General features: G+C 51.7%; 1 protein-coding gene across 6 annotated transcripts in view; it reads right to left on the minus strand.

The window, feature by feature from the left end:
* Positions 1-25,576, minus strand: part of CTIF (cap binding complex dependent translation initiation factor) — a 291,174-nt gene that overhangs the window by 98,248 nt on the left and 167,350 nt on the right. For 4 of the 6 annotated variants that reach the window (XM_044774696.2, XM_044774704.2, XM_044774701.2 and 1 more), the window contains one exon: positions 894-1,386. In XM_044774696.2, coding sequence (XP_044630631.1) covers positions 894-1,386 — 493 coding nt within the window. The remainder of the gene's footprint in view (positions 1-893; positions 1,387-25,576) is intronic. The other 2 variants (XM_044774705.2, XM_044774703.2) reach the window with 1 other exon arrangement.

The following is a 25,576-nucleotide window of genomic DNA, read 5'->3' on the forward strand; positions in this document are numbered from 1 at the left end:
GCTGGAGTGTGGACCTTGAAGGCGAAAGGGGCCGGGGAGAAGCCTAGGACTTGGAGCTTCGCAGAAGCCCCAGAAAAAGGACTCTGTGAGGAGCGCTGGGGGCAGGTTGACCTTCCTCAGGAACTGTTCCTCTCCAAGGGGACCTCACCTGCACTCTTGGCCAGGGAGGGGGAGCTGGGAGGAGCAGAATGGACTTAATGCTGCTGGGGACAGATCCCCACCCCTTCTTTGGGGGCTTGGGGGCACGGCCTCCAGAGCCAGGACTAGAGTGAGGAAAGAGAGGCTCCTGGGGAGCAAAATTTAAGGAAGCCCTCACTCTCAGGGCCATGCCAGTGCAGGGTCAGCACCCAAGCGCTCCTTAAATTTTGTCACTTAGACCCTTCACTGGCCGCTGGTTGATGAAGGAGGGGAATGGTGTTTGCTCACTCTGTCCAACTCACCTTTGCTCTCAACCCTGGCAGGGACCACAGCCCGACTGGGACTTACCTGGGGAGAAGCATCAGTCCCTCTTGTCTGATAAGCTCTGTGTTCTCCCCACTGCCCTTTAGCCCTACCAGGGCAGTATCTGACCCCAGAAAATGCTCGAGGGAAGAACAAGGTCTTCCCTGCGCCCCTCTCATCACCCCCAGGCACGTGTCTCTTCCTCCCCTCCCCTCTCAGACTGGGGGTTGGTAACAAGTGGCCACCTGGGCCTCTTGGCAGGCCAGAAGGTGAGGAACCAGATGTGCTGGAGGGCCTGCCCTCTGGTGGCCAGAATCCCTAAGGCAGTGGTGGCCAGGTGTGGTGGGTCCAGCCCTGCTTCACTCCCCAGGCCCTCCGACCCCAGCCTACCGACTGATGTGCCTACCTCACGCGGTCCTCTCTGGTGCAAGAGAAAATGAAAAGTCAATTACCGGTACCTTTTCTTTCAGCCTTCGCCGCAGCCTGTCTTTGGAAGACTGGAGCAGGGTAATTTTGGGCCGCTCCCCGATGCGCTCGGGAATAATACTGTCTTTACGTCTTGCCTCAGCCTCTGGACCCCCTGGCTGCTGTGGGGGCAGCCTCTCGGAAGCCGCCGGGGCCAGGGAATCAGGACTGCGGGGCGGCTCGAGGCCGCTGTGCCCGGTGTCCCCCAGGGCGTCCTCGAGTTTGGGGCTCTCCATGGCCACGGTCTCTTTGGCGTTGCGGTGGGCGCCCGACTCCCCCTTGTCGCTGGGGGGGTGCTTCATGTTGCTGTGGTGCCAGCGTCGGTTCTGGCTGTAGCCGTGATGGGTGGGCCTCCCTGAGGGGTGGGGCACCGAGCCCCCCTGGTAGGACTTCTGGTGGTCCCTGTTGTGTTTGGCACTGCCTGGCTGGTGGTCACCATGCTGTTGGGGCTTGTTTCCTCCTGGAGGTCTCTGCTGCCGTCTGCAAACCAAGGGAGAGAGATGGAGAGGGGGTCACCGGGTGGGCTGCTCAGGGTCCCCGTGTACAAACAGTGGAAGAGGAATTCCTTGATTTGTTCTTTTATTCACTCTTTCAACACCCTTACTGAGCACCTCCTATGTGCCGGGCTCTGTGATAGGGCCTGGGACACAGCAGAGATTAAGACATACAGGGCCCTGTGATTATAGAGGATTTAAGTCAATCCCTGGCTTAAAATAACTATTTTATCTCCTTATTAGAATATGCATTAATATACGTGTGGGGAACAAAATTAAAGAGCTATGATGGAGTAGACAGTGAACTCTCCTGCCACTGTCCCCAGCCACCCAGTATGTCTTCTTGAAGCAACTCTGTGAATCTTCCAGAGATGCTCTATGCATATCCCAGCAAAGAGACACACACAGACCTGCATCCGATGACTCTTTACCATAACGGCCCTTGAAAAGTTCTATCATTTGTGAAACTATTTTTTGAGTGTGCATTGACATCTTCACCCCCAAACACCACCAAAATACGCTACAAGAAGTTGTTATAAGCTGAATTGTGTATCCCCCTGCCCCTAATTCATGTGTCGAAGCACCAACCCCTAGTACCTCAGAATGTGACTGTATTTGGAGATACAGTCCAAGAGGTGATTAAGTTAAAATGAGGCCGTTAGGGTAGGTCCCAATCCAATCTGACTGGGGTCCTTAGAATAAAAGGAAATTCGGAATGGAGAGACATCAGGGATGTGTGCACAGAGAGGAAGGACCGTGTGAGGACACAGTGAGAAGGCGGGAGTCTGCAAGCCAAGGAGGGAGACCTCAGGAGAAACCAAACCTGCTGACACCTTGATCTTGGACTTCTAGCCCCCAGAACTGTGAGAAAATAAATGTCTGCTTTCGAGCCACCCAGTCTGTGGTATTTTGTCACGGCAGCCTGACCAGACTAACGTAGAGGTGATATTTAACATGACGGTTTTAGGCAAAGACAAGCTCACCAATTTACTTGAAACAACACTTTCTAAGCAGAGAATATCATATGGAACAAATCTGAGGTGTGCACCACGCGACGAACCCCAAACATTCTGATTTTTGGACCGAAGGCAAGCAAGGATGGTGGGTGGGTGGGTAGGAGGGGACGTTCTCAGCATCCTTCAGTCTTGTGCATGTGGGCTGCTTCCATCACTGGAAGCACTCCTGTGTTCCACCTCTATTTCACCCTCACGGTGTTTTCCATGCCATAACTTTATTTGAAGTGCAGTTGGAGAACAAGGTAACCATGAGCCCCTCAAAGTGGGTAAAGAAAGTTTGCAGAAAGAATTTACCTTGTAAAGAATAAGTCCCACATTCTCTTGGACCCATCTCTTTGGTGAGTACAACAGACCTTCATCGCATTGCATTTTATGAACAAAGTGTATTTATTTACTTTCAAACTCCTATTACTCACATAAACCCAATTTCAATGATCACTTGATAATTTTTTTACTTTTGAAAATTTGAGGGTATCTTCGGTTGGGGTTAAACATATCATTCTCTTCCATTAAAATTAGTGAAAACATTTTTTTTTTCCATTGGAAAGCTTTCCCTAGTGGCAGGGTTTTCCAGGGAATTAAAGTTCTTTCCACACAAATGGCAACTTACAACACATAGTATATTAGGAGTAGAAATTAGCATAATATTTGTGGAGGGAAATTTGACAATTTGTCACAAAAGCCTCTAAAACATGTAAACCATTTGCCCCTTGCAATTCCACTTGTGGCAATTTATCCAAAGGAAATGATCAAAGATGTGCACAGCAATGTATGTTCGTCATGGCAGGGCTTATGACAGTGAAAAACCGGAAGTGCAGTGATTAAGAACACGACGAAAGAGTTCACTCTTGTTGATGGAAGAAGGACGTGTTGTAATATGTGCAGCATGGTGCTATAAGGCAAGTATATATATGCACAGAAAAATCTGGAAAGATATACGCCAAAATGCTAACAGTGGTTATCTCTGGAGGATGAGAGGAGGATTTTTCTTCTCTTTTTTTATTTGTGTTTTCTAAATGACTATGAATTAATTTTTCTAAACTTTTTATTGTGAGATAATTATAGATTCACATGCTGCTGTACGAAATAATTCAGAGAGATCTTTTGTATCCTTGACCCAGTTTCCTGCCATGGTAACATCTTGCCAAACTATGGTACAGTATCACAACCAGGATTATGACATTGATACAATCAAGATACAGAGCATTTCCATCAACACAAGGACCCTTCCTGTTGACCTTTTATAGCTATGCCCACTTCTCTCCCACCACCTCCTCCTTAGCCTCTGGCAACCACTAATCTGGTCTCCATTTCTACAAATTTGTCATCTCAAGAAAGTTATATAAATGGAATCATGCAGTATGTAACCCATTGGGACTGGCTTTTTTCACTTATCATAATTCCCTGGAGATTCATTCAGGTAGTTGCATGTATCAACAGTTCGTTTCTTTTTACTGCTGAGTAGTACTCCATGGTGTGGATATATCAGCGTGTTTAACCATTTACCCACTGAAGGACATCTGGGTTGTTTCCAGTTACTGGCTGTTACGTACAAAGCTGCTAGGAACATTTATGTACCTGGGAGCACCATTGCTGGGTCATATGGTAGTTATATATTTAGTTTTTTAAGAAACCACAGAACTGTTTCCCAGAGAGGCTGGGCCTTTTTTTTTTTTTTTTTTTTGGCTGAGGAAGATTGGCCCTGAGCTAACATCTGTGCCAATCTTCCTCTATTTTGTATGTGGGTTGCCATTACAGCATGGCTACCAATGAGTGGTATAGGTCTGTTCCTGGGTACCGAACCCAAGCTGCCAAAGCAGAGTGCACTGAACTTAACCACTAGGCCATAGGGCTGGCCTCAAGGCCATGCCATTTTACACCCTCGCCAGCAATGCATGAGAAGTTTCCAGCCATTATTTCTTTGGGTAATTTTTCAGCCCCACCCTTTTCTCCTCTACTTTCCAGACTCTGAAGACAAGCATGTTAGATTTTCTGTTATGGTCCCTAGATCTGGGAAGCTCCAATCATTCTTTTTCAGTCTACTTTCTCTCAGTGGCTCAGATTGGATCATTTCTATTCTATCTTCCAGTTCACTGGTTCTTTCCTTTGTCCTTTCCATTCTGCTGTTGAGTTTTTAATTTAACCATTCATTTTACATTTGGTTCTTCGTTATATCTTCTCTTTCTTTGCCAAGACCTATTTTTTAATTTGTTTTGAGTGTGTTCCTCATTGTCCTTTGAAGCATTTTTATGCTGGCTGCTTTAAAATCTTTGTCAGATGATTCTAATATTTCTGTCATCTCAGTATTAGTACCTATTGTGTTTTTTCATTCAACTGAGATCTTTCAGGGTTTTGGTATGACACAAGATTTTCAGTTGAAACCTGGACATCTTGGGTATTATGTTATGAGACTCTGGACTTAATCAAACCTTCTGTTTTAGCTGGCTTCTTCTGACCTTGCTCTGGTAGTTGAACGGGTTGTGCTGCCTTGTTACTGCCAGGTGAGGGAGAAGTCAACTTCCCCACTGGGCCTTCTTGGACACCCCAAGGGGAGGTCCTCTTTACTGCTGGGCAGGGGTGGGAGTTTGGGCTCCCCATGCTGACGTCTCCCTGGCTGGGAGTGGTACGGGTGCCATATCCCTGCTCCCATATGGCCCCCAATGACACAGAGGGAGGGGTTCTCAGGGTTAGGGATGAGTCCCAACTTGTCACTTGGCCTTCTCTGACATGGGTAGGGGTGGAGCCGGTTTTTTCTGGGGCACTTTCCTGGAGTAGAGTGAGTGTCGTCTCAGAGTTTTCTGTCTTTCGAGGCTGCCTCTTTCCTGGTCCTTTGGCTAGAGAGAGCCAGCTTTTGTTGGGGCTTTTTGCGTCTGCCTGTGTTTACCGGCATTTCTGGGTTGCCAGCTTCTTTGGCTCCAAGTCTGGGATCTATGAGGCCAAGAAGAAAACTCAAGGAAGTCATCACTGTGTCACTCCTCAGGTCCTATGGTCCCCAACTGGTCTGCCCTCTTCTCTCCACCTTCCAGTCTTCTTATGTTTGCTTTTATATTAAATGTCCAGAGTTTTCAGTTGTTTATATTTATTTTAATAATTTAAGAGTCATTATAAAAACATGTATGGAAGCCTGGTCCACTGAACTGGGTCCTGCTGACTGGGTGTGCCCTGGGCCCTCCTCAGGAGGCCTGCATGGCATTTTCATCCTTGTTGTCCAGGTTTGATCTCATTGGGTACATTCCTGGGGCAAGAGCAGTGCTGCCTTGAGACTTGGGTGGGAGAAGCAGCCCCTCCTCCAAAAGCATCCCCCGGCTGGCACGCCTAAAAAACTCACTTTCACTCCCTAATGGTCTCATTCTAAAAACGGGGATCATCAATGCGTCTACCACTTTAAGTTGCAGAGGAGGGTCAGTCTGCAGTCACAGCAGGGCAGGGACCATCAGCACGAGCACCCAGGAGAGAGTTGGACCCTATCAGCAAAACCCAACATTGAGTCAGATTCCTCCCAGGGATTCCATCACCAACTGGCCTTCAGACTGCCCAGACCTGAGCCCAGATGCCTGAGACACAGGCAGCTCAGAAGCCTGCAGCCCTCATTCTAAGAAGCATGAACCGACTCACGCCGGGAGAGCACGGAAGAAACTCCACAGCCCACCAACTCCCAGGGTGCCATGTGTCTGTGACTTTTCATGAATTCTCTCGACTTTTATTTTTCAATTACTTTCAACCAGTTGGCCCTTTCTCCCTCGACTCTCTTTGTTCTTTGAGTGTGAGTAATTTTTAAGCCCAGAGAAGAACCTTGGAAATTCCCTGGCAGATAATGCTCGATTCTCACAACTTTTGTCATCCTTATTTAGAATTTTTGTGGTGCCTGCAGCTATTGGCCCAAGGAATGTCCCCAAAGGATGGCTGACCAAGCCCTTCCCAGCAACTGTCTGGCTTCCCACTTGCCATGCATATCAGGGATTTCCCTCTCGCTGCCCAACATCCTTCCCACCCCACCCCACCCCCCAAAAAACCCCAAACAGAACTTCTCTCCACCTGGAGAAGGAAGGAGGGAATTTCTACATGGCTGGCAGTCAAGGGCTCAGAAAGAAATGATCTAGGGCTTGCAGAACTTCTGCTGTTCCTTTCTAGAAATTTAGGGGGGACTGGAATGCCATGTCCTCCTGGTTTGAAAGACCTTAGAGCCAGCCAGTCCTGTGAATACAGCCATCACCAAGAATGTCCCAGCTGGCTGGGCAATGGTGGGTGTTCTCAGACTCACTGTTCCCGGGTGGCAGCTCCTTTACACACATGGAGTGATGTCTGCGGGCAGGAGGGGAAGTGGGAGTCCACCATCAAGGGGCCCCTCCTAACTGGGCAGGCAAGACTAATGGATTCAAAAGGAGGAGGTCTGATGCGCGGCTGGACGGCAAAAGAGATTGGCTGGCTGGCCCCTGGGAGGGAAGAGCCAGATGCCACTGGGGACAAGGGACACAGAGCCTGCCTCTTTCTTCTCCCTTCCTGTTCAAGGCCCTGCTTTGTTCTCAGGGCCAATGAACGCTGGGACTGGCCTCTATGTGCAGGCCAGTCAAGAATTTTTCTTCCCATTTTACAGATCAGCCAGCTGAGGCTCAGTGAGGGGAAGCCCCACAAGCAGAGGGCCTTGTAGAGGTCTCAGCTAGTCACGTCACCAGCACCTCCCTCTCGTCACTCGCCCCACTCACCCTCCGATCCAGCCCCCTCAGGAGAGAAGGGCTGAATTGCCGCTATGACCCACAGCGGGGACGGCCACAGAAGGCCCACATCCTCAGCTTGGGAAGGAGCTGAGAGGTCCCTGACCACTTGAACGGATTTGGGGCTGGACCTCAGTCCCCAACGATGGGGACCCGGGCCTCCATGCTCTGGCCATTCACAAGTATTTGTTGGCAAGACCTGGCTGAGCTGGCCAAAACCGGCTCCTCTCTCTTGTGTGTCTGCTGGCCCCGGGTTTCGTCGATACCTTCCTTCAGGGGCCAGCTGGCTGCTCACCACGGAACCTGTGGGTTTAGGTTTGGACGGGATGGGGATGAGCCGCTTTCACTCCCAGCAGCTGGGCAAGGAAGCCACATTTGGTCTCGGATACATGGATGTGTGGATCCAGGTTTTGGAGACATACTAAGCATGCAGTTGTGCAGCCCTGCAAGCAAAGAAGACAAAGATCCACTCCCTGCCTGCTTCCGATGCCCCCATCTCTCTGGGGAAGTTCTCCCTGGTGGGGGTGGGTGTGGGGGGATGGCTTAGGAGATAAGATTAATATTCCATTTGTGTTGCTGGCAACACCTGCTGTTAGGAAATAATGCTTTACTTTTTTTGAGAATGGAAATTGTCAGTACGCTTTTTCCATCACTCATCTAGTTTATTCTTTCTTCTCTGGGTTCTGAAATCAGATGTCTTGTTTCACTCTAAGATTGCTCTCTTTTATTAAAAAAAAAAGTTCTCGGAACACCACAGCTGCATTTCGGGAGGTGGGTTTCGGGAGAATAACTTCAGATTTCGTTTTAAAAAATGATTTTAACAGCAGTCCGAAGGCAGACAAACATCTCTCTGTTCATTTTTTATTTCATAATCGTTACCAACTAGATATTCCGAGGGCCACTGACTTATTATGGGTCTCTCAATGTTGGACACTTTACCACATAATTTGTAGGTCTGCTTAAAAATTTCTGAAAGCAAAATTCCTAGGGCGAGTGGTTTTAAAACTATGCACGGGCTCATATTTCTTGCCTTCAGGAAAGTGATGACTGCTCATTACTAGCTCAGGCGCCTCCATTCCTGCCCACCTACACACGGGGTCCCACCGCCCCTGCCCCAGCCTCCGGGACAAAGCAAGGGCTGCGGCGAGATGCAGGGGCTCGGGCGTGGGGCTTCTCTGCAGCTTGGGGGCTGCTTAGCTTAGTGATGGCATGTGGGGCCCGGAAATGAAGGTGGCCCACCACACACACCCGCCCTGTTTGCAGAGTGGCTGGGCAGTCTGACAAGGAAAAGCATAAGGCAGCCTTATTTCCGTCTTGAGAGAGCCAACTGAGGGAAGCATGATATTGGCTTAACAAAGGAACAAGGATCATAGTGGCCTGTATTAATTGAGCACCTACACACTCTCAGGGATGACTTAGACGATGGAAATCCATAGTCTGTTCTGCAGGACACTCCTTGTCAGGTCCGTCTGCGAGACTGCAGCCAGCCCAGAGTTTGGCTCAGCCACTCACAGTAATGTGGCTCGGGGGATGTCACCTCTCTGTGTCTCTGTTCCCAGCTGTGTCAGTCCCCACCTCAGGGGTGGCTGAGAGCATCACACGAATAACAGCATGATAGCTGAGATGAGAAAGCCAAGGTTCAGAGAGGTTGCTTTGTTTGCCTTGGGTTGCCCAGTTAGTCAGTGGCAAAGCCTGCAGTGAATTCTGATCTGTGTTTCTGCTCTAGTGTACTGCCGGAAAAGCTCTGTGATTGGATTGAACAATTACTTCTCTGGGGTCTTAGCAGTCTCTGGAGAACCAGGGGGCATCACTGCAAAGCTCAGGGAACGGAATCACCCTGTAATTGCCATGGCCATCATCAACATCACGGCAGCAACAGCAGCACCGGCTAGCTGGCTTTCTGAGGGCCAGGTCCACTCCCACACCGGGTTCTCCTGGCAATCCCACGAGGAGAGTGCCCGCGTGCTCCAGGAACACTCCTGCTGCCTCAGATGGTCAGCCAAGCTTTAGACCACCCCGCCCCCCTACCAACTCCAAGAGACTGTGGGACTCTCCTTTCGCTCAGAGTTGCATAGGAAATAATTCAAGAGCGAAGGCTCTGCCAGCCGAGGCAAAAGTTCATGAGGAAGTTCAGTATTTCACTGCATGGATTGAAAGCTTTTGAAAGCAGATGTTTACCTGACCAAAGGGACGCTCTGGAGTGGAAATGAGAGGGTCTGACTGTGCCTCTGAGTCCTGAAGGCAGAGAAAAGACTCTTCCCACCGACTACTATGGAATGAATGAACGAAGGGATGATGAGGGGAAAGGCTGGTTCACTTATGGCTTCATCAATTAAATGTGTTCTGAGATTCTGATCTGCCTGGAGGTTAATCAGAGGTGCCAGTGGGCTTGCCCAGGGCCACATTGCTCCTGGAACCCTCAGGGAAGCTGGCAGTGGGGGAGTGACAAAGCTGTTCAGCTGTCCCTAAGAAGCCTCTCAATACCTCCTCTAATCCCATCTGGGCTTCAAGGCCCAGATCTGCCCAGGAGCCATCCCAGTCCCAGGGTGCCCCCTCCCTCTCTCCAGACTCCTAATGTGATTATAGTCTGAACTTCCCTATATATAGTCTCTGCCACCGGATGGCTGGATGGCCGGATGGCCTTGTCTGTGTCCCTCGTCTGCCCTTAAAAGCATCCACTTCCTTTGGATGGGGCAGAACCTTCTCTAAATCTCCCCTGAAGTTTGGCATGGGGTTGGGCATTTATTCATGCCTCAAGTGAGCCCTGCAATGTGCCAGGCCCTGGGGACACAGCGGCACCTCAGACACAGGGCTGTGCCCTCATGGAGCTTCATTACAGAAATAGGTATCTGGCTACAACTAGGGACAAGAGTCACAAAGGAAAGGAAGCAGAGAGCAGCCCAGGGGTCCATGCTTGTCTGGTCCTGGAGGCAGGACCGGCCACATAATTTGTGGGACCCAGTGCAAAATGAAAACGTGGGTCTCTTGTTCAAAAACCGTTGTTAAGAACTTCAAGACAGGGGCTGGCCCCGTGGCTGAGTGGTTAAATTGGCGCGCTCCGCTGCAGGCGGCCCAGTGTTTCGTTGGTTCGAATCCTGGGCGCGGACATGGCACTGCTCATTGGACCACGCTGAGGCAGCGTCCCACATGCCACAACTAGAAGGACCCACAACGAAGAATATACAACTATGTACCGGGGGACTTTGGGGAGAAAAAGGAAAAAATAAAGTCTTTAAAAAAAAAAAAGAACTTCAAGACAGCCGAAGCAGAGCATGAAGCCAAGGGTGGCCCTTCTGAGCATGGGTCCTGTGCAGCCCCACAGATCACACACCCACAAAGCTGGCCCTGCCCAGAGGGCAGCCCCGAGAAAGGGGCTGGAACTGAGGTCAGAAGGATACAGAGTAATAGTAAAAAAAACAGGCTAACATATATGAAGTATTAACCATGTGCCAGGCTTCCCTTTAACCCTACAGGGCAGGACTACTGTTGACTCGTTTTACAGAGAGTTCAGTGGGGCACAGAAAGGGTAAATACTTGCCCGAGGCCACACAGCTTGCAGGAGGCAGAGCCTGGGTTTGAACTCAGGTAATTTGGCCCTTGAGTGTGTGCCCTCACCCACCACGCTCGTCGGTCTCAAGGCTTTGAGTCCTGTTCCAGGGTCCTGAGGGCCTGGGGCAGCTGCACCTCCTGCCAAGTCACTAAAACTCAAATCCAGAGAATGGCAGGCCTTGACCAAAGCTGGCGGGGGAAGGGGCCGTGAGCACGGCATAGAAGCAAAGGCCGAAGGCTGGGCCTGGGGGCCCCGGGAACGGAGAAGCTGAGGCCTGTGAGACGGAAAGCCTGGGAGGGCTCTGGACAGGAGCTGGGGTCGAGGTTTGGAAATCCGGCCTTCCAGCCTTGGCTCCACTGCGTCTGGGGAAAACCACAGAAGCCACATGTGGCCCTCGGGTTTCCATCTGTGCTGGGAACAATCCTTTCCCCACCGCCGTCTGCGAGTTCCTGCGGCTGGGGCCTGTGGGCAGGGCTGGGGGAGTCGGGTTTCGGGGGGCCCTCTGGCTCCACTGCTGCACCCTGGGGGAGGGAGGGTGGAGCTGCAGGCCCCGCCACCTTGGTCCACCATGGGGCAGCACAGAGGCCACAGGGAAGCGGCTGTCTCCGGGGTGTCGGATGGGGCGCTGCATCCCTCCACTGCGGAGGCATTTCTAAGGCCTCCTCTCAACCCCACTGGAAACCCAGGGCTCTCAGCTTCGATTTGCTGGCGGCTTTGGCAAACCACCCAAGTCCCCACGTCTCAGTGTTCCTACCTGCAGAACGGGAATACTAAATCCCCACTCACAGCCTTCTCCAAGGCGACTTCCCACCCCCTCTGCATTCCTGCCTGGATCACAAGGTTGGTCTGAAGTTACAATACAATAAAGCCCGGGAGAGCCTTCGGGGGAACAAAGGCACATTATAAATACGAGGTATTATTTTTGTTCCAGATGAATCAGGCATTCCAAGAATCCTTGGCCTCGTACGTTCTGAGGCAGCGTGATGTCATGGGAAGAGCACGCGGCTGCCCTGGTGGACTGCTTCCAGGGGAAGGCCCTCGCCCTTCCGCCCGGCCCTGCCAGGCCCTGCCGTCTCCAAGATCCGGCCTGTGGACCCTCAGTGCAGCCTGCTGGCGGGTCCCAGCATCCCCCGAGCTAGGTACCCACCCTGGGCGCTCACTCCTCGGAGGGTGGACACCAGCCATGGAATGGCTAAGTCTCAGCTGGGATGTCCAATTTTCCGGCTCTTCCTACCTGTGGCTAATTGACTGAGACATGAGAATCAACACCAGGAAACAAAATCTGGCCATGCCACCTTTCTGGAGTCTTGAGACTCTGCCAGCTCCCACCCACTTTTTCTAAGGAACTGAGGAGGCCTGACTGCGGGTGTGAACTTGCCCTGCTGTGTGGCCTTCACCCACAGCCCCTCGCTGCTTGGAATACAGAAGGTGCTCAACACAAACTCCCAGGGTATTCACCAAGAGGCAACACACTGTCGTCCTTTAAAGTATGGACTTTGGAGCTAGACCTCCAGAGCTCAAAGCCTGGCTCTGCACTTCTAGCTGTGCAACGTTGGACAAGTTCCTTAACTTCTCTGGGCCTTAGCTTCTTCATCTGTAAAACAGAGACAGAGAGAGTACTCATCTCATATGGTTCCCGGGAATTTTAAAGGAGTAAGTGTTATATTAGTGTTGGCTTGTAATGGTATTATGTTGTGGGTTTTCTAAGCAACATAGCATGAATCCATCAGACATTCAGAGGAAGTAATGAGCATTAGTGAGCCCACAGTACAGATGAAAGAACCGAGGCTATCGGGAAACAGGCTGTTTCAAGTGTCAGGAATCAAGGAAGAAACCCTAGGATGTCCGGCTTCCGGCTTCTGCTCTCATTCTGGCCTCTGAGGGCTGCATTTTGGACACAGTTTCCCACCGTGAAAGTCTCCATCTCTCACCACCATCATCCCTAGGGAAACACTGCCCAAAGGGTGCCCACAGGCTCGGGGGCTGCCTGCAATGACTTCCTTTACTCTCAGCGTAAAGCCTGGCCATCAGTGTCCACTACAGCTGGTCAGTGGGCCTCAGTGGGCCTCGTGTTATCTCGCCAATTGATTTCAGAGGTCCACTAGGAACTAGGCCTTTTCTCATCACCTATTTTAATCTCACCATCTCTGTGCAGTCGGACAGCCCTCAAACTGGGACAGGTAGGACAAAGAGGAAGGGGGATGGAGAGAAAGTCCCCTAATTTTATTCCCAGGTGTGACCAACTGCTGAGCCCTTCTGAACTATGGAGGAAGGAAAGCCAGACACACAGTCTGAGCTCACCTCGGATGGAGCAACTGCCTCTCAGGGAGAGGAGGGGTTGCCTGGGGATGGAGTGAGATCCCCATCACTGGAGGTGTTAAATCACTGACCAGCAGTTAGCTGTGGAGACCTCCTATTCCTACCTGCCCATTCTGCAATCAGCACCTCCTCCAGGAAGCCCTACTGGATCTCAGCAGCACCCCCCGAGTCCTCACCTGGAGAGGCAGCATGATGCAGTGACAAGTTGGGAATCAGACACACCTGGCATCACATCCTTGTTCTGCCCCATCTTGCTGGGTGATCTTGGACAAGGTGCCTAACCTCTCTGCCCCTCAGTTGTCTTATCAATCAAATGGACCTCACCACTGGAAAATAGGCGGGGGGTGGAGCTGAAAGGGACCATCACGGGGCTGCATGACAAACCCTGCCCTCTCACGCCTCTGCCTCAGACCAGCCCTGAGAGGTGACCCCAGGCCTTCATGGCCAGCCCTGGGGGGCTCTGGGACAGGGCCCCAGGTGAAGGAAAGCAGCCTCTGTTATGGGACCAGGGCGGTCCCTGAGCTGAAGCACCCCTGAGCAGAATTCCAGGCTCTCCAGGGAAACGCTGCCGGCTGCCTGCCGTCTCACTCCATCAGCCATCGCACCCCCGCCACCCTCCTGGCACAGCCTCCTCCCTCACAACTTCATTATGACAGGTTTGCTCTGTCCCCAAAGGGCCGTTTCTCCATCCAGGGAAGGAGAGGAAATGTGAAATGGAGCTAGCTGGTGGAGGGCCTCCCTTGGGCCACACTTCTCAGCCAGAACTGGGGGAACTGACAAGCCCACGGCGAGACGTCCCGGTGGGGAGAGAGCCGCTCAGCAGCTTCACGCACATCACACACCCCAGCCCCAGCCCGATCGTCTCAGGACACGGCGGCCCAGCAGAGGGGTTCTTGGGCTAGAATCCTTCAAGGTGCAAGGGGACCTGGAGCAGATACCGATGGCTTCACAGTAAAAACGGGTCAGCCAGGATTCAGTGTATATATTCAGGGACGTTTAGATGGGTGACGAGGACTTAGTCTCCCTAGCTCCCAAATGCTGGGGTCCTGAGGCTTACAGTGGCGAGTTTAAAATCAACCCGGGACTCTCCGTGACAGTAGAAAGACGACTAGTAAAACTAGAAGGAATGGGGGTTGGCCCCGTGGCCGAGTGGTTAAGTTCGCGTGCTCCGCTGCAGGCGGCCCAGTGTTTCGTTAGTTCGAATCCTGGGTGCGGACATGGCACTGCTCATCAGACCACGCTGAGGCAGCGTCCCACATGCCACAGCTAGAAGAACCCACAACGAAGAATACACAACTATGTACCGGGGGGGCTTTGGGGAGAAAAAGGAAAAAATAAAATCTTTAAAAAAAAAAAAAACAAAACTAGAAGGAATGATGGAATTAGAAAATCATTTGGTGACCATCACCACAATAATTGTTTCAAAGAAGAATCATCTGTGGAGTCCAGTGGGTGAAAGTTTAAGGAAAAGCAGAATATTGACGTAGTCTCAAGGTATGTCCCCATCAGCTATTTCTTAATTACAAAGGGAAAACTCGTAACTTTACAGTAGAGAAACTAGGCAGACACTGCCTTTGCCAGGTGACTGAAGTTACAATCACCAGTCACGGGACGAAAGGACAGCAGGAGTCTCCCAACACGATGCACCAGGAAGGACCCAACATCAGTAAGTTCACGCAACACGATTCTCATCAGGGGGAAATACCAGACACACCCAAATGGAGGGACTTGCTACAAAAATAACTAGTCATTCTTAAAAAAAGTCAATGTCCTGAAACACAAAGCCTTGGAAACTGTCCCCTGATTAAAAGAAACTAAAGAGACATGACAACTGAATGTAACCCATGATCTAAGATTACTGGAGAAACAGGAGTAAGGATGGTGGGGAGTAGATCACAGTATCGTATCTGAGTTAGTTTCCTGATTCTGATCATTGTACTGTGGTGATGAAAAAAAAGTCTTTGTGGGGCCGGCCTGGTGGTGCAGCGGTTATGTTCGCATGTTCCGCTTCTCGGCGGCCTGGGGTTTGCCGGTTCGGATCCCGGGTGCCGCTTGGCAAAAAGCCATGCTGTGGTAGGCGTCCCACATACAAAGTAGAGGAAGATGGGCATGGATGTTAGCTCAGGGCCAGTCTTCCTCAGCAAAAAGAGGAAGATTGGCAGCAGATGTTAGCTCAGGGCTAATCTTGCTCAAAAAAAAAAGTCTTTGTTTTAAAGAAACAAGACTGCAAAGTAATTAGCCATAGAAAGGCAATTTACTCTCACGGAGGTCAGGAAAAAAATGTACATGAGAGAAAGATACAGCAAATGTGGTCAAATGTTAATATTTGAGGAATCTGGGTGGAAAGAATATGGGAATTCTTTGCATTATTCTTGCAACTCTTCTGAGAGTCTGAAATTTTGTCAAAATCAAAAGTTTTACAAAACAATAGGATTTGGTCAGAAGGGGAAAAGTAGAGAGGACATTCTAGAAGAAACGCCAGACTCAACAAAGGCTTGCTGGTGATTTTTCTTGAGTTAATTTCTTATGCACCAGGCAAATCAAATCAATTACGGTAAAATTGACCTCAGAGGGTCCTGCTTCACCGGGCAGCAGGTTAAACTGCAGAGACCCCTCCCCATAGGGGTGGTCCCACCAGAATGGAATGCAGAGCTCACTTGTGCATTTGTGTCCTTGAAACCCATCGGAAGTCCTTAGTGAAACTCGAGTGTCGGGCACAGACTCTCCTACCTTCCGGGGGACACCAGCCTGGATGGACCCCGTGCACCCTCGTAAGCAAGTCAGATTGCCCTTTTAGAGAAAACTTGCAGGGTTGCACTTCCCAAAGCAAGCCCCTGTTCCCCGGGGCAGGTCTGTCTGGCACCCACCAGGAGACCTAGCTCCTCAATGAGTGGCAAAAAGCAAATATTTTTATTCTTCTTATTTTTACACTTGTGGAAAGTGAGACAGTCTAGTGGGCTGGCCACAGCCTTGTTCAATTCTTTTAGACTTGAGAACTCCCCTCACAGTAACATATCACCTCGCAAACACCCTTAGGAATTTAAAAAATATTTTGTTTGTTATTTTCAGCGGTATTTGAGAAAAAAGCTATTTATGTAAAACAGTTTTTTTTTTTTGAGGAAGATTAGCCCTGAGCTAACATCCACCGCCAATCCTCCTCTTTTTGCTGAGGAAGAGTGGCCCTGAGCTAACATCTGTGCCCATCTTCCTCTACTTTATATGTGGGACACCTGCCACAGCATGGCTTGATGAGGGGTGGGTAGGTTCGTGCCTGGGATCCAAACCGGCAAACCCAGGGCCACCAAAGCAGAGCGCGCAAACTTAACCACTGTGCCACCGGTCAGCCCCTAAACATGGTTTTTAGATTGATATGTTATTGGGAGTGAATGATAGGGTTCATGTTTAACATGATCTTTACCAACATTAATGAACACAGGCAACCTTTAACCTTCTCCTGCTGACCAAGTGATGCCTTCTCCTTCATTTACTGTAAATGAGTTACAAAAGCAAAAGCATGATTTTCTACAAAGAAATTTCAAAATGACATATCACCATTACTTTGTGGCTCTGGCACCAGACACGTGCCAACACGGAGGCTAACGTTTGACTATATAAGGCAGAAAAAGAAACAAAAAGCAAAAACTGATTTTGTGGCCCACTGTTTGGAATTCTTGAATTTTATGTTTGTTTTTATAAAATAAAAATCTGCTTGTTTGCTTTTGTAATTTTCTTGCTTTGTTTTAAGATGATGAGACGTGAGACTTTGCAGGAAGTGCTTGCGATCCCTTCAGCCCACAGAGCTGGGCGTGAGCGTGGAGGGTCTCAACTCCCCGTGAACAGAGCCGGTCTCTGCAGCTGGGGGAGTCGAGCTCGAAGGGGTCTGGGAGCTGCCACTCAAGGACTCTGACCAGACGGATGGGACTCCCGGGCCCGGGCAGAGCACCCAAGGCAGATGTGCAGAACGATTGTGCTTTCCTCCTAAACCAGCCTTTTAATATCAGTGTTCTTTAATGCTTCCTGCCTTTAACCAACTGTCCATTATGGGTAAAAATTAAATATTTGACTAAGAACAAAAATAATTTCTAACTGCGTAATGGTTGAAACCACCAAAGTGGCTGGTGGGGCTGCTGAGTGATGATTTGGCTGAGTGGCTGAGTCTCGGCTGGCCTCTCTGACCTCCATGAAGCCCAGTGCTCACGCCACCCGCATGGGTAGGTTCCACACTGTGCAGTTCTAAAGGTGAAAAGATACCCCTGGCATGAGGGCAAGAGCCTGACTTCGGGGCCAGCCAGACCTGGGTTCAAATCAGGGCCCTGTCACCTCCTAGCTGTGTGCCCCTGGGCAAGGCTCTTTCTGGTCTGTGCCTCAGTTTCCCTTTTGTAAAATGTGGGAATAATGATGAGAGGAGTATTGCACAAGGTTCCGAGAATTACACGAGCTTCACTTGGCCCAGGGCCTGATATGGAGCAAGGGCTCAGTGACGAGCTCCCACCGCTGCTGTCAGAGCTTCATTTGGGAAACAGCAGCAGTAACAAGACAGGACTCTGGGCACGGGGCTCTTACCCAGGAGAACCCAGGAGGCCCAAGCCCAGAAGACACCTCCCCTAGCATCCTCAGGGTTCCATGGCAAGCCCAGCAACTTCCATGAGACATCAGGTTTGCAGCTCCAGTGTGGGGCGTTCGGAAGGGTTTGGCCTCCGAGGGAGTGTCAAAGCCTTGAACAGGGGGCTGGCCCCGTGGCCAAGTGGTTGAGTTCACGCACTCCGCTTTGGCGGCCCAGGGTTTCACTAGTTCAGATCCTGGGCGTGGACATGGCACCGATCACAAGGCCATGTTGAGGCGATGTCCCACATGCCACAACTAGAAGGAACCACAACTAAGAATATACAACTATGTACTGGGGGGATTTGGGGAGAAAAAGCAGGAGAAAAAAAAAAAGAAGATTGGCAACAGTTGTTAGCTCAGGTTCCAATCTTTACAAAAAAGAAAGCCTTGAACATCGGCTGGAAGTCTGAGCACTGTCCTCCAGCCAGCCTGCCCCCTCCTCCCCGAGAGCATCCGTGTCATTACCCCGCTGGAACTCCTCCCCACTCGTCTTTGCCTCAACACATCTTCTCTAGGGTCTCAGCGAGCTCAAGTCCACCCACTTTGGGGAACTGTCCTGGTCCCCTGGCCCATGGTGAATGCTGTCTGTCCCAAGGATCTTTCCCCGGAGTTCATGGTAGGAGCAGCACGCTTGCAGCCTGTGTCCACAGCTCACTCCTGGAGGGCGGGCAGGGGCCACACCTTGTCCTTCAGCCCCTGCCAGGCTCACTGCAGGAAGCACCAGGCTCCGCTGGAAATGGATGTTGAGGTTCTTACTGTGGCGTTGTGGGAAGAGGTTTCTGAGATAGGGGATGGGGACGGTGTTTCGGAGGCCTGAGAGTCAGGCCTCAGGGGGCTGTGGTCCCAGCAGTGTTCACCGGCTCCCTTCCTGTTCCGAGCATGGCCCTGAGAGCAGGGGAGGGGCCGGGAGGGGGGCAGAGTCTCCCAGCGAGCCGGTTCCTTTCAGGCCGGAAATCAAGGTAGGCTTCCAACTATGGGTCCTGGTCAGGAGGGCAAGTGACGTGGTGGAGGGTGGGCGGGCCCGGGGCTTGCAAAGCTGTGGATAGGGCAGCCCGGGTGGGAGTCATACTCTCATTTCTGGTGGCACTTTAGACCCACTGAGTACCCACTGCCTGGCAACATGCACCAGAGACAGAGAGGCAAAGTAACAGGGGACACTGGCCGGAGAGAGAGAAGTAGGCCACTGGGGTCCACTCCAGCAGTGGCTACCAGCTGTGTGCCCCTGGGTTAATGAAAGCACCTCTCTGAGCCCCAGTTCTCTTTTATAATAACAACAACAACAACAACTATGATGACGAATGACACTTGAATAGTAATTTCTATGTCCAAGATGCCGTTCTAAGAATGCAAATTAACTTATTCAATCGTCCGCACAACTCTATGCGTAGACAGCAACATTATCCTCATTTAACAGCTGACAAAATAGGCACAGAGAGGTTAAATAACTTGCCCAGGTCACAAAGCTGGGAAGCGGGAAGCTGGGGAGAACCCATGCTAATGTCCCAGACTTGGCAGAGGGGTGGGGGCTAGAGTAAATGATTTCTAGAGATCTGCTAAGCTCTGACATTGTAATATTTGTACGACCTGTTAGTAACCTTTTAATGGTCTGGTTTTGGCTGCCCCAGGCTTCCAATGATCTGACCACAGTGGGGGAGAGGTGCAGGGGGCTGGACCACACTCCTTCTGAAGCCAGAGCTCCTCTACTCGCCGGGGACACAGAGGGACAGTCAAGGCAGGCCCAGGGCAAGGACTTGAGTAGCCACGACGCTCGGATGGGCCATCCAGGCATAAAATGCCACGGGAAACAGAGGGACAACCCACCAGACCATGGGGCGTGAGTCTCCTACGACTGACCGGAGCTGGCCTTGCAGGACAGGGCAGTTTCTGTGAGGAGGGAAAGATGGCCCAGCAGGGAAGGCCTGGGCATGGTCAGAGAGCAGGGAGTTGTCTGGCCAACTGAGACACAGCTGCATGGACAGTGAGTGTGGGGAGGTGGGAAGAAATTCTGGAAAGTGAGGCTGGGGCAGGTCCTGGGGGGGCTCTGCATGCCGATGGTAGAGGAAGGGCAGGAATCTTGGTTGTGGCTGAAGGAAGACTTTGCTGAGCGTGGAAGCTGGATGGTCAGAGGTGAGCTTCAGGGAGAGGTCTGGGACAGTGTTCGGGCCAGGAAGTGGCTGGGTCACTAGTGGCCAAGACAGGTCGCGAGACGCTGAGCCAGCAGAAAGAGGGGAAGCTGTCCGAGTGAGGAGCCTCTCGCAGCCTGCCTGAATTCAGGCGCTGGCTCTGCCTCTGCCCTGCTGTGTGGCCCTGGGTGAGTTATGGCACCTCTCTCTGCCTCAGCTCGCTCACCTGTAAAATGTGGACACAGTAGCCCGTCCCTCAAAGGGAGACTGTACTGACAATGTGCATTGACATTTGAGGGGCCCTTTGAACACAGGACGCACTTTCTGAGAATTTATTACATACAATGGGATAGCCTGAGGGACTTCATGGAGCATCAGCAGGAAGTAATCTGGGCCACCCGACATGGCCGGGCAGAGGCACAGGGGGAGGAGCAGACAGGAGTCTATATTCCAACCACCAGCACGGCTCCCTCCCGGGGTTCCTTAGCAGAAGGATTAACTAAAGGCGTCTATGAACTTTGAAACCACAACTCATTACAGAGCAGCGTCCCCCACGGGGCTCTCAGCTTCCTGTGGCCTCTGACACTTGCTCTCTGCCAGGCCACCATTTTGGAATGCCACCCCTTCAGGATGGGTACAACGCCCACGATGGGGACTCACTCCGTCTCCTGAGGGTGGTGGTGATTCTTCTGCGACTCCTTAAAGATGAAGAGATTGAAGAGGGACAGAGACGATAGGCCACAGCGAGCGAAGAAGGGCAGAGCCAGGGCCACAGCAGGGCGGCCCGGGGCCTCTCCCACAGTATGTCACCAGAGTGAAGGACCTTTGAGACCAACTGAAAACCTCCCACCGGAGGCCCATCAACCAAGCCTGTGCCTTCGGACGGTGTAACAGCCCATGGTGAGCGGGTGAGCTCGCTTAGCCTCCAGCTTGAGGTGAGGCCACACCTTCCAAACGCCCCGATTTCCTTCAAGAACCCACTCTGTTATGCTATCTGTGCCCCACAAGTCCCTCTGCCCTGTTTCAGAGGCTCCTAAGTCAGGAGGGGTCACATCTTTCTGATTGGCATTGTGGGGTTCGAGAAGCCAGTAATACTACCTGACGATGACACTCACAGAACTCCTACGTCATGGACGCCAGGAGACACCTTAGAGATAAGGCGGCCAACTGGGGGGTGTCCAGGGATACAGGACCTCTAGCGATAAAACTAGGATGGTCCAGGGTAGACGAGGACAGCTGGCCCCACCAGTTAGAGTCCAGCGACTCAGATCCCTTTGTTGGGCCAGTGAAGAAACGGCGGCCCCAAGGGTTAGGTGGTCTGCTCGAGCTCCCGCACTGACTGAAGGAGAGAGAGAGGGTCCTCCCCAGGCTTGACTCCTGCCCAGGGCTCTTCCCGCCACACCGCCACGACGTGAGAAAAGATGACGCTGGGGAAGGGGGAGGAGGAAACATCTGGCCCCACTGGAGGTCGAGTCACAGAGGTTCATCCGGCGCCCGCACACTCAAGTCCCACCCATCACTGGGCACCATGCAGGGAAGGCGGCAGAGGACACGTCGAAGATTCTTACTTGTGAGGATTTGACTTGAACTTCACTTCTCCTCCTGAGAAGGTTCTGCCCATGGGTCACCATGACCGTCTCCAGGGTCTTGCTTGAGGTTCTTAAGGTCCATCCCCACCCATCTACTAGCTGCTGATCCAGGACCCAGGCCTGGGCCTTCCTTCCAAAGGGCCCAGAGCAGATGGTGGGAAGGGATATTTTTTTCTGTTCAAACGTAGACGCTGATGCTAGCTCTCCCAGGTTGTCTAACAGACTTATTTCTGGGCTGTGGCAGGGAGACCTACGGGAGCGGAGGCACTCCAGAGAGCTGGCAGGACCGTAACTGAGCTGCTAAAAGGCCCTGAGAGGACAAAGTAAGCAACCCAGGGTTGGGCTGCCTACCTCCTTGTCCAGTCATTCACCTACCCAGTAATGTTGACTGAGTGTCTGTTAGATGCCAGACTCTTCTCCAGACACTGAGGGTGGGGTTGGGAGCAACTTGACAAAAAGCCCTGCTCTGCTGGACTTTATCTTCGAGTGGGGAGATACAGATTAATACACAGAATAAATGCATGGTACAGAATGTCAGAGGGTGTTCAGTTCTATGGAGAACGTGAAGCTGGGGAGGGGACTGGGTGTGCTGGTGTGTGGCGGGGCACCTGCGGGAGAGTTTGCACTTTTAGATAGAGTGGCTGGGACAGGTCTCGCTGAGATGGCGCCACTGAGCAAAGAGTTGACGGAGGAGCCATGTAAGTACCTGGAAGCAGAGCAATCCAGGCAGAGGGGACAGCAAGTGCAAAGACCCTGAGGTAGGAGCTTATCCTCTGAGGGGACAGTGAGTGTAAAGGCCCTGAGGTGATGCACCATCACTCACGCCAAGAAGACTAGTGTGTCTGGAGTGCAGGGGGGATGGTAGATGATGAAGTCAGAGGTGATGGGAACCAGATTTTCTGGGGCCTTGTAGACCACTGAAAGGACTCTAGTCCTTACTCTGTGTGAAATGGGGAACTACTGGAGGATTCCGAACAAAGAAATGACATTTAAAAAGGCAGAAGCAGGGAGACCACTGAGGTTATAGGAATGATGCAGGTGAGAGTCAATGGTGCCCTGGACCAGAGGGGCAGGAGTAGAGGGAGAAAGAAGTGGTGGATTCTGGACCTGTTTTGACTGGCAGAAATTTCAGATGGCTGTGGATGGAGAGAAGGGGAGAAATCAAGGACGTCTCCAAGGTATTTGGCCTCAGCAACTGCAAGGAGAGCCGCGTTATCTGAGCGGGGAAGACTGGGGGGTGGGCAGGTTTGGGGTGGACAGAAGCTCGTTCTGGGAGATGCTGAGTTTGAAGAGTTTCTGAGACACCCCCGTGGGATGTTGAGAAGGTTGGAGGACCCAGGAGCCTGGAGCTGGCCTGGATGCCAGCTCAGGGAGCACCCCTGCTTTCTCAGGCACAGCAGAAAGGTTTTTTTTTGTTTCAGTTTAATTTTTATTTATAACTATCTAAAATATTTACACGGTTCCACAGTAAAATTTCCAAATCAAGGTGTTCAGCGATGTCTGCCTTCTACTCCTTCCCCTTTCGGGTCTGTAAATAACCATTTTATTGGTTTTATGGTTTATCCATCCGTTCACTGTCTTTAATATAAGTACATATAAATATATGTTTAGATTTGCCTTTTTGGGGAGAAATAGTAGCATGCTACATATACTTTTTCCACTTTGCTTTTGTTCAGTTAACATTATTTAAGGTCATTTATTTCTGCTTTTTATTTTTACGGATGGATTTTTTCCCCCATTTTTATTTACTTATTTGTCTGCAGCAAGGTGACTCAGTCTGGCTTTCTAGTGAGCTCCACCGGTCTGGATAAGGGGAGGACAGTCCCAGAAGTCCTTATGCAGCAGCTTCTAAGAGAATGGGTTACTTCCTGTTCTGGGATTTCTTCCTGTTCTCATTCAAGAACTCCCTGATTCTTGGCGATAGACAGGGTGGGGCCTTGTCAAATGCTAGGAGAAGTATCAGGGCAGGAGCTGAGACGCAGGTGATAGCCTGGCTCTGCCAATGTCAAGTGTTTGACCTTGGGGAGCCCTGTTCTTGCTGCAAAACGAGGAGCCTGGATAAGAAGATCTGGGTGGGCCTTGGAGTGGATACGGTGGGTCTGTAAAAGGACCACGTCTGGAAGCTGACCTGAACCTGTTCCCAGCAAAGCCATGGAAGCAGCCAATCTTTTTTCAGGGGAAGGAGATAAAGACAAGAATTCGCCATGTGACTGCCTTGGTGCCCGTCATGGGCTTCTCTGCGTATGGCAAAGGGCTGCTGGGTGACGGGGAGCCACGTGGTGGGTCATGGAGGCAGGGCTGTGAGCAGGAAGTGGGAGAGCAAGTGCAAAGCCGGGGGTCTGCAGGGAGCAGCCAGCTGAGCAGGCATCGTTCTAAGGAACTCACAGATGCCAGAATGTGGGTGGAACAGCAGGGGCCTGGGCATCTGGTTAAGACGGCAGAGGGTTGAATGCTCTTCTAGGGGCAAGGCCAGCCTGCCCCGACAGGAGGCTCCTATCACCTTCCCTAGGAGGGCCTGGGGGCTCACTGGCTATGGTGGTCCACATCCAGAAAGTTCCCGATACCCAAGGGTTGCTTTCATTCTTTCTTCCGCTGAAAAAATGTCAGATCTGGAGCCACCCATTCTCTCTGTTTTTCCTTCTATCTCCACACCCCCAACCACAACTCACACAAGGAAAGGCAAGAGGCCAGGAAATAAATAGGCCAAAAAGAAAAATCACTGGAAGAACAAGAAAGAGCAAAACTGTGAGCCATCCCAAAGTGGCAGCCTGGGCGGAGCTTTCCACTAAGCTGTGCATCACACATTCCAGCTCACAGTCATCTCCCAATCTTCCATCCACAGCTCCGACTTCCGCTCTGTGCAGCTGGAGGCAGAGAGGGCCCCAAACCCCGGGGACACTGTGGGATCTGCTGAGTGGCCCCAGAGCATGCCAAGAGCAGGAGGATGCTGGCTTCAGAGCCCGGAGAGGCACAGGCATCCATCCAACCCTCTTCACCTTCCTAATCCCAGACGTGAAATACATAATCACCAAGCTCATTAACGACAGCCCCAGGGGGGCCATGCGGGAAGGAACGTGGGAGAGGAATCCGCTTTCTGCACTGACCGGGTCCTGACTCAGTGTATCTTGGAAGGAAGAAGAGGAGGTCTGAACGCTCCCACCCAGGGGCGGCTCAGTAATTGCAGGTTTTCCTAGCATTCTGGGGAGGAAGAGTGGCTGCTACAGAGAAGCTGGGGAAAAGGTTCTGTGGCAACTGTTCCCAGGAACGAGGCCATCCTAACCACCAGACCACCCTGGCGTGCCCTTCTGACTCCTCCACTTCCCCTGACACACGGAATAACAACCAGCCCAGGCCTCCCCCTGAGGCCATCCCTTCTCCCCTCCACCAGCACGCATGGGTGTTTACTGTCGCCACCCGGGATCCAGGCGCCGAGCTCCCAGGGAGGATGGCAGGCGGAATGGGAGCACCTATACCTGCTCACCAGCGCTAAGTGCCCCTGGGTAGGAGGATGTCTCAAATTTTGATCACGACCTACTATGGATGGGGGAAACTTTCTCACCATCAAGCATTCTACAGACTCCAGCCTAAAAGGATGAGAACTGTGCTCTGGGACTCAAGACAAAACCCCGAGGCTGCCTCCAACACCAGAAGTTGCAGATGCTGTTCAGGTACCCTCTCCTCATCTCTCAACGCCTTCTTTCTCCAGCTTCCTATTTCATCTTCTCTCCAACGTGAACTGTCCTCTGCCCCACCTTCCACAGGCCACATGCCTTCCAACCACGTGCCTTGGCACCTGCTGTTCCCCTCTCTTAGCCTGGACATCGGCATACGAGGCATCCATAGATGGGTCTACGGCTTGGTGCACTGGGTCTAAACTCTGCTGGCCTTCTGCACAGGGCTCACTGCCCTGACACGCCCTCTCTCCTCGGCCCCTTGGCAGTGTCTTCTGCGGTCAGGCCAGCCTGCCCACTGTCCCTGAACATCACCCCAGGCAGGTCCCCCCTCGGGACCTTCGCCTCTGCTTAGTCACTCCCCAGGAATGCACTTCCTCCTGCCCTCGGCCTGACCCCTCTGAAGAGACATCACGTTGCACCTCCTCCAGGGAGGCTTCTTGGCTACCCCGAACCCCAGAAATCTTTCCTTTCTCTGAAGTCCTAGGACCTGTGGCCTGGCATTGTACTATTACATACACGCAGACACCACACACACGTACACACATTGCATGCACGCACACACCTCACACAGGTACACACACGTACAAA

The sequence above is a fragment of the Equus asinus genome, chromosome 7 (genome assembly GCF_041296235.1).
Source record: "Equus asinus isolate D_3611 breed Donkey chromosome 7, EquAss-T2T_v2, whole genome shotgun sequence".
Lineage (NCBI taxonomy): Eukaryota > Metazoa > Chordata > Mammalia > Perissodactyla > Equidae > Equus > Equus asinus.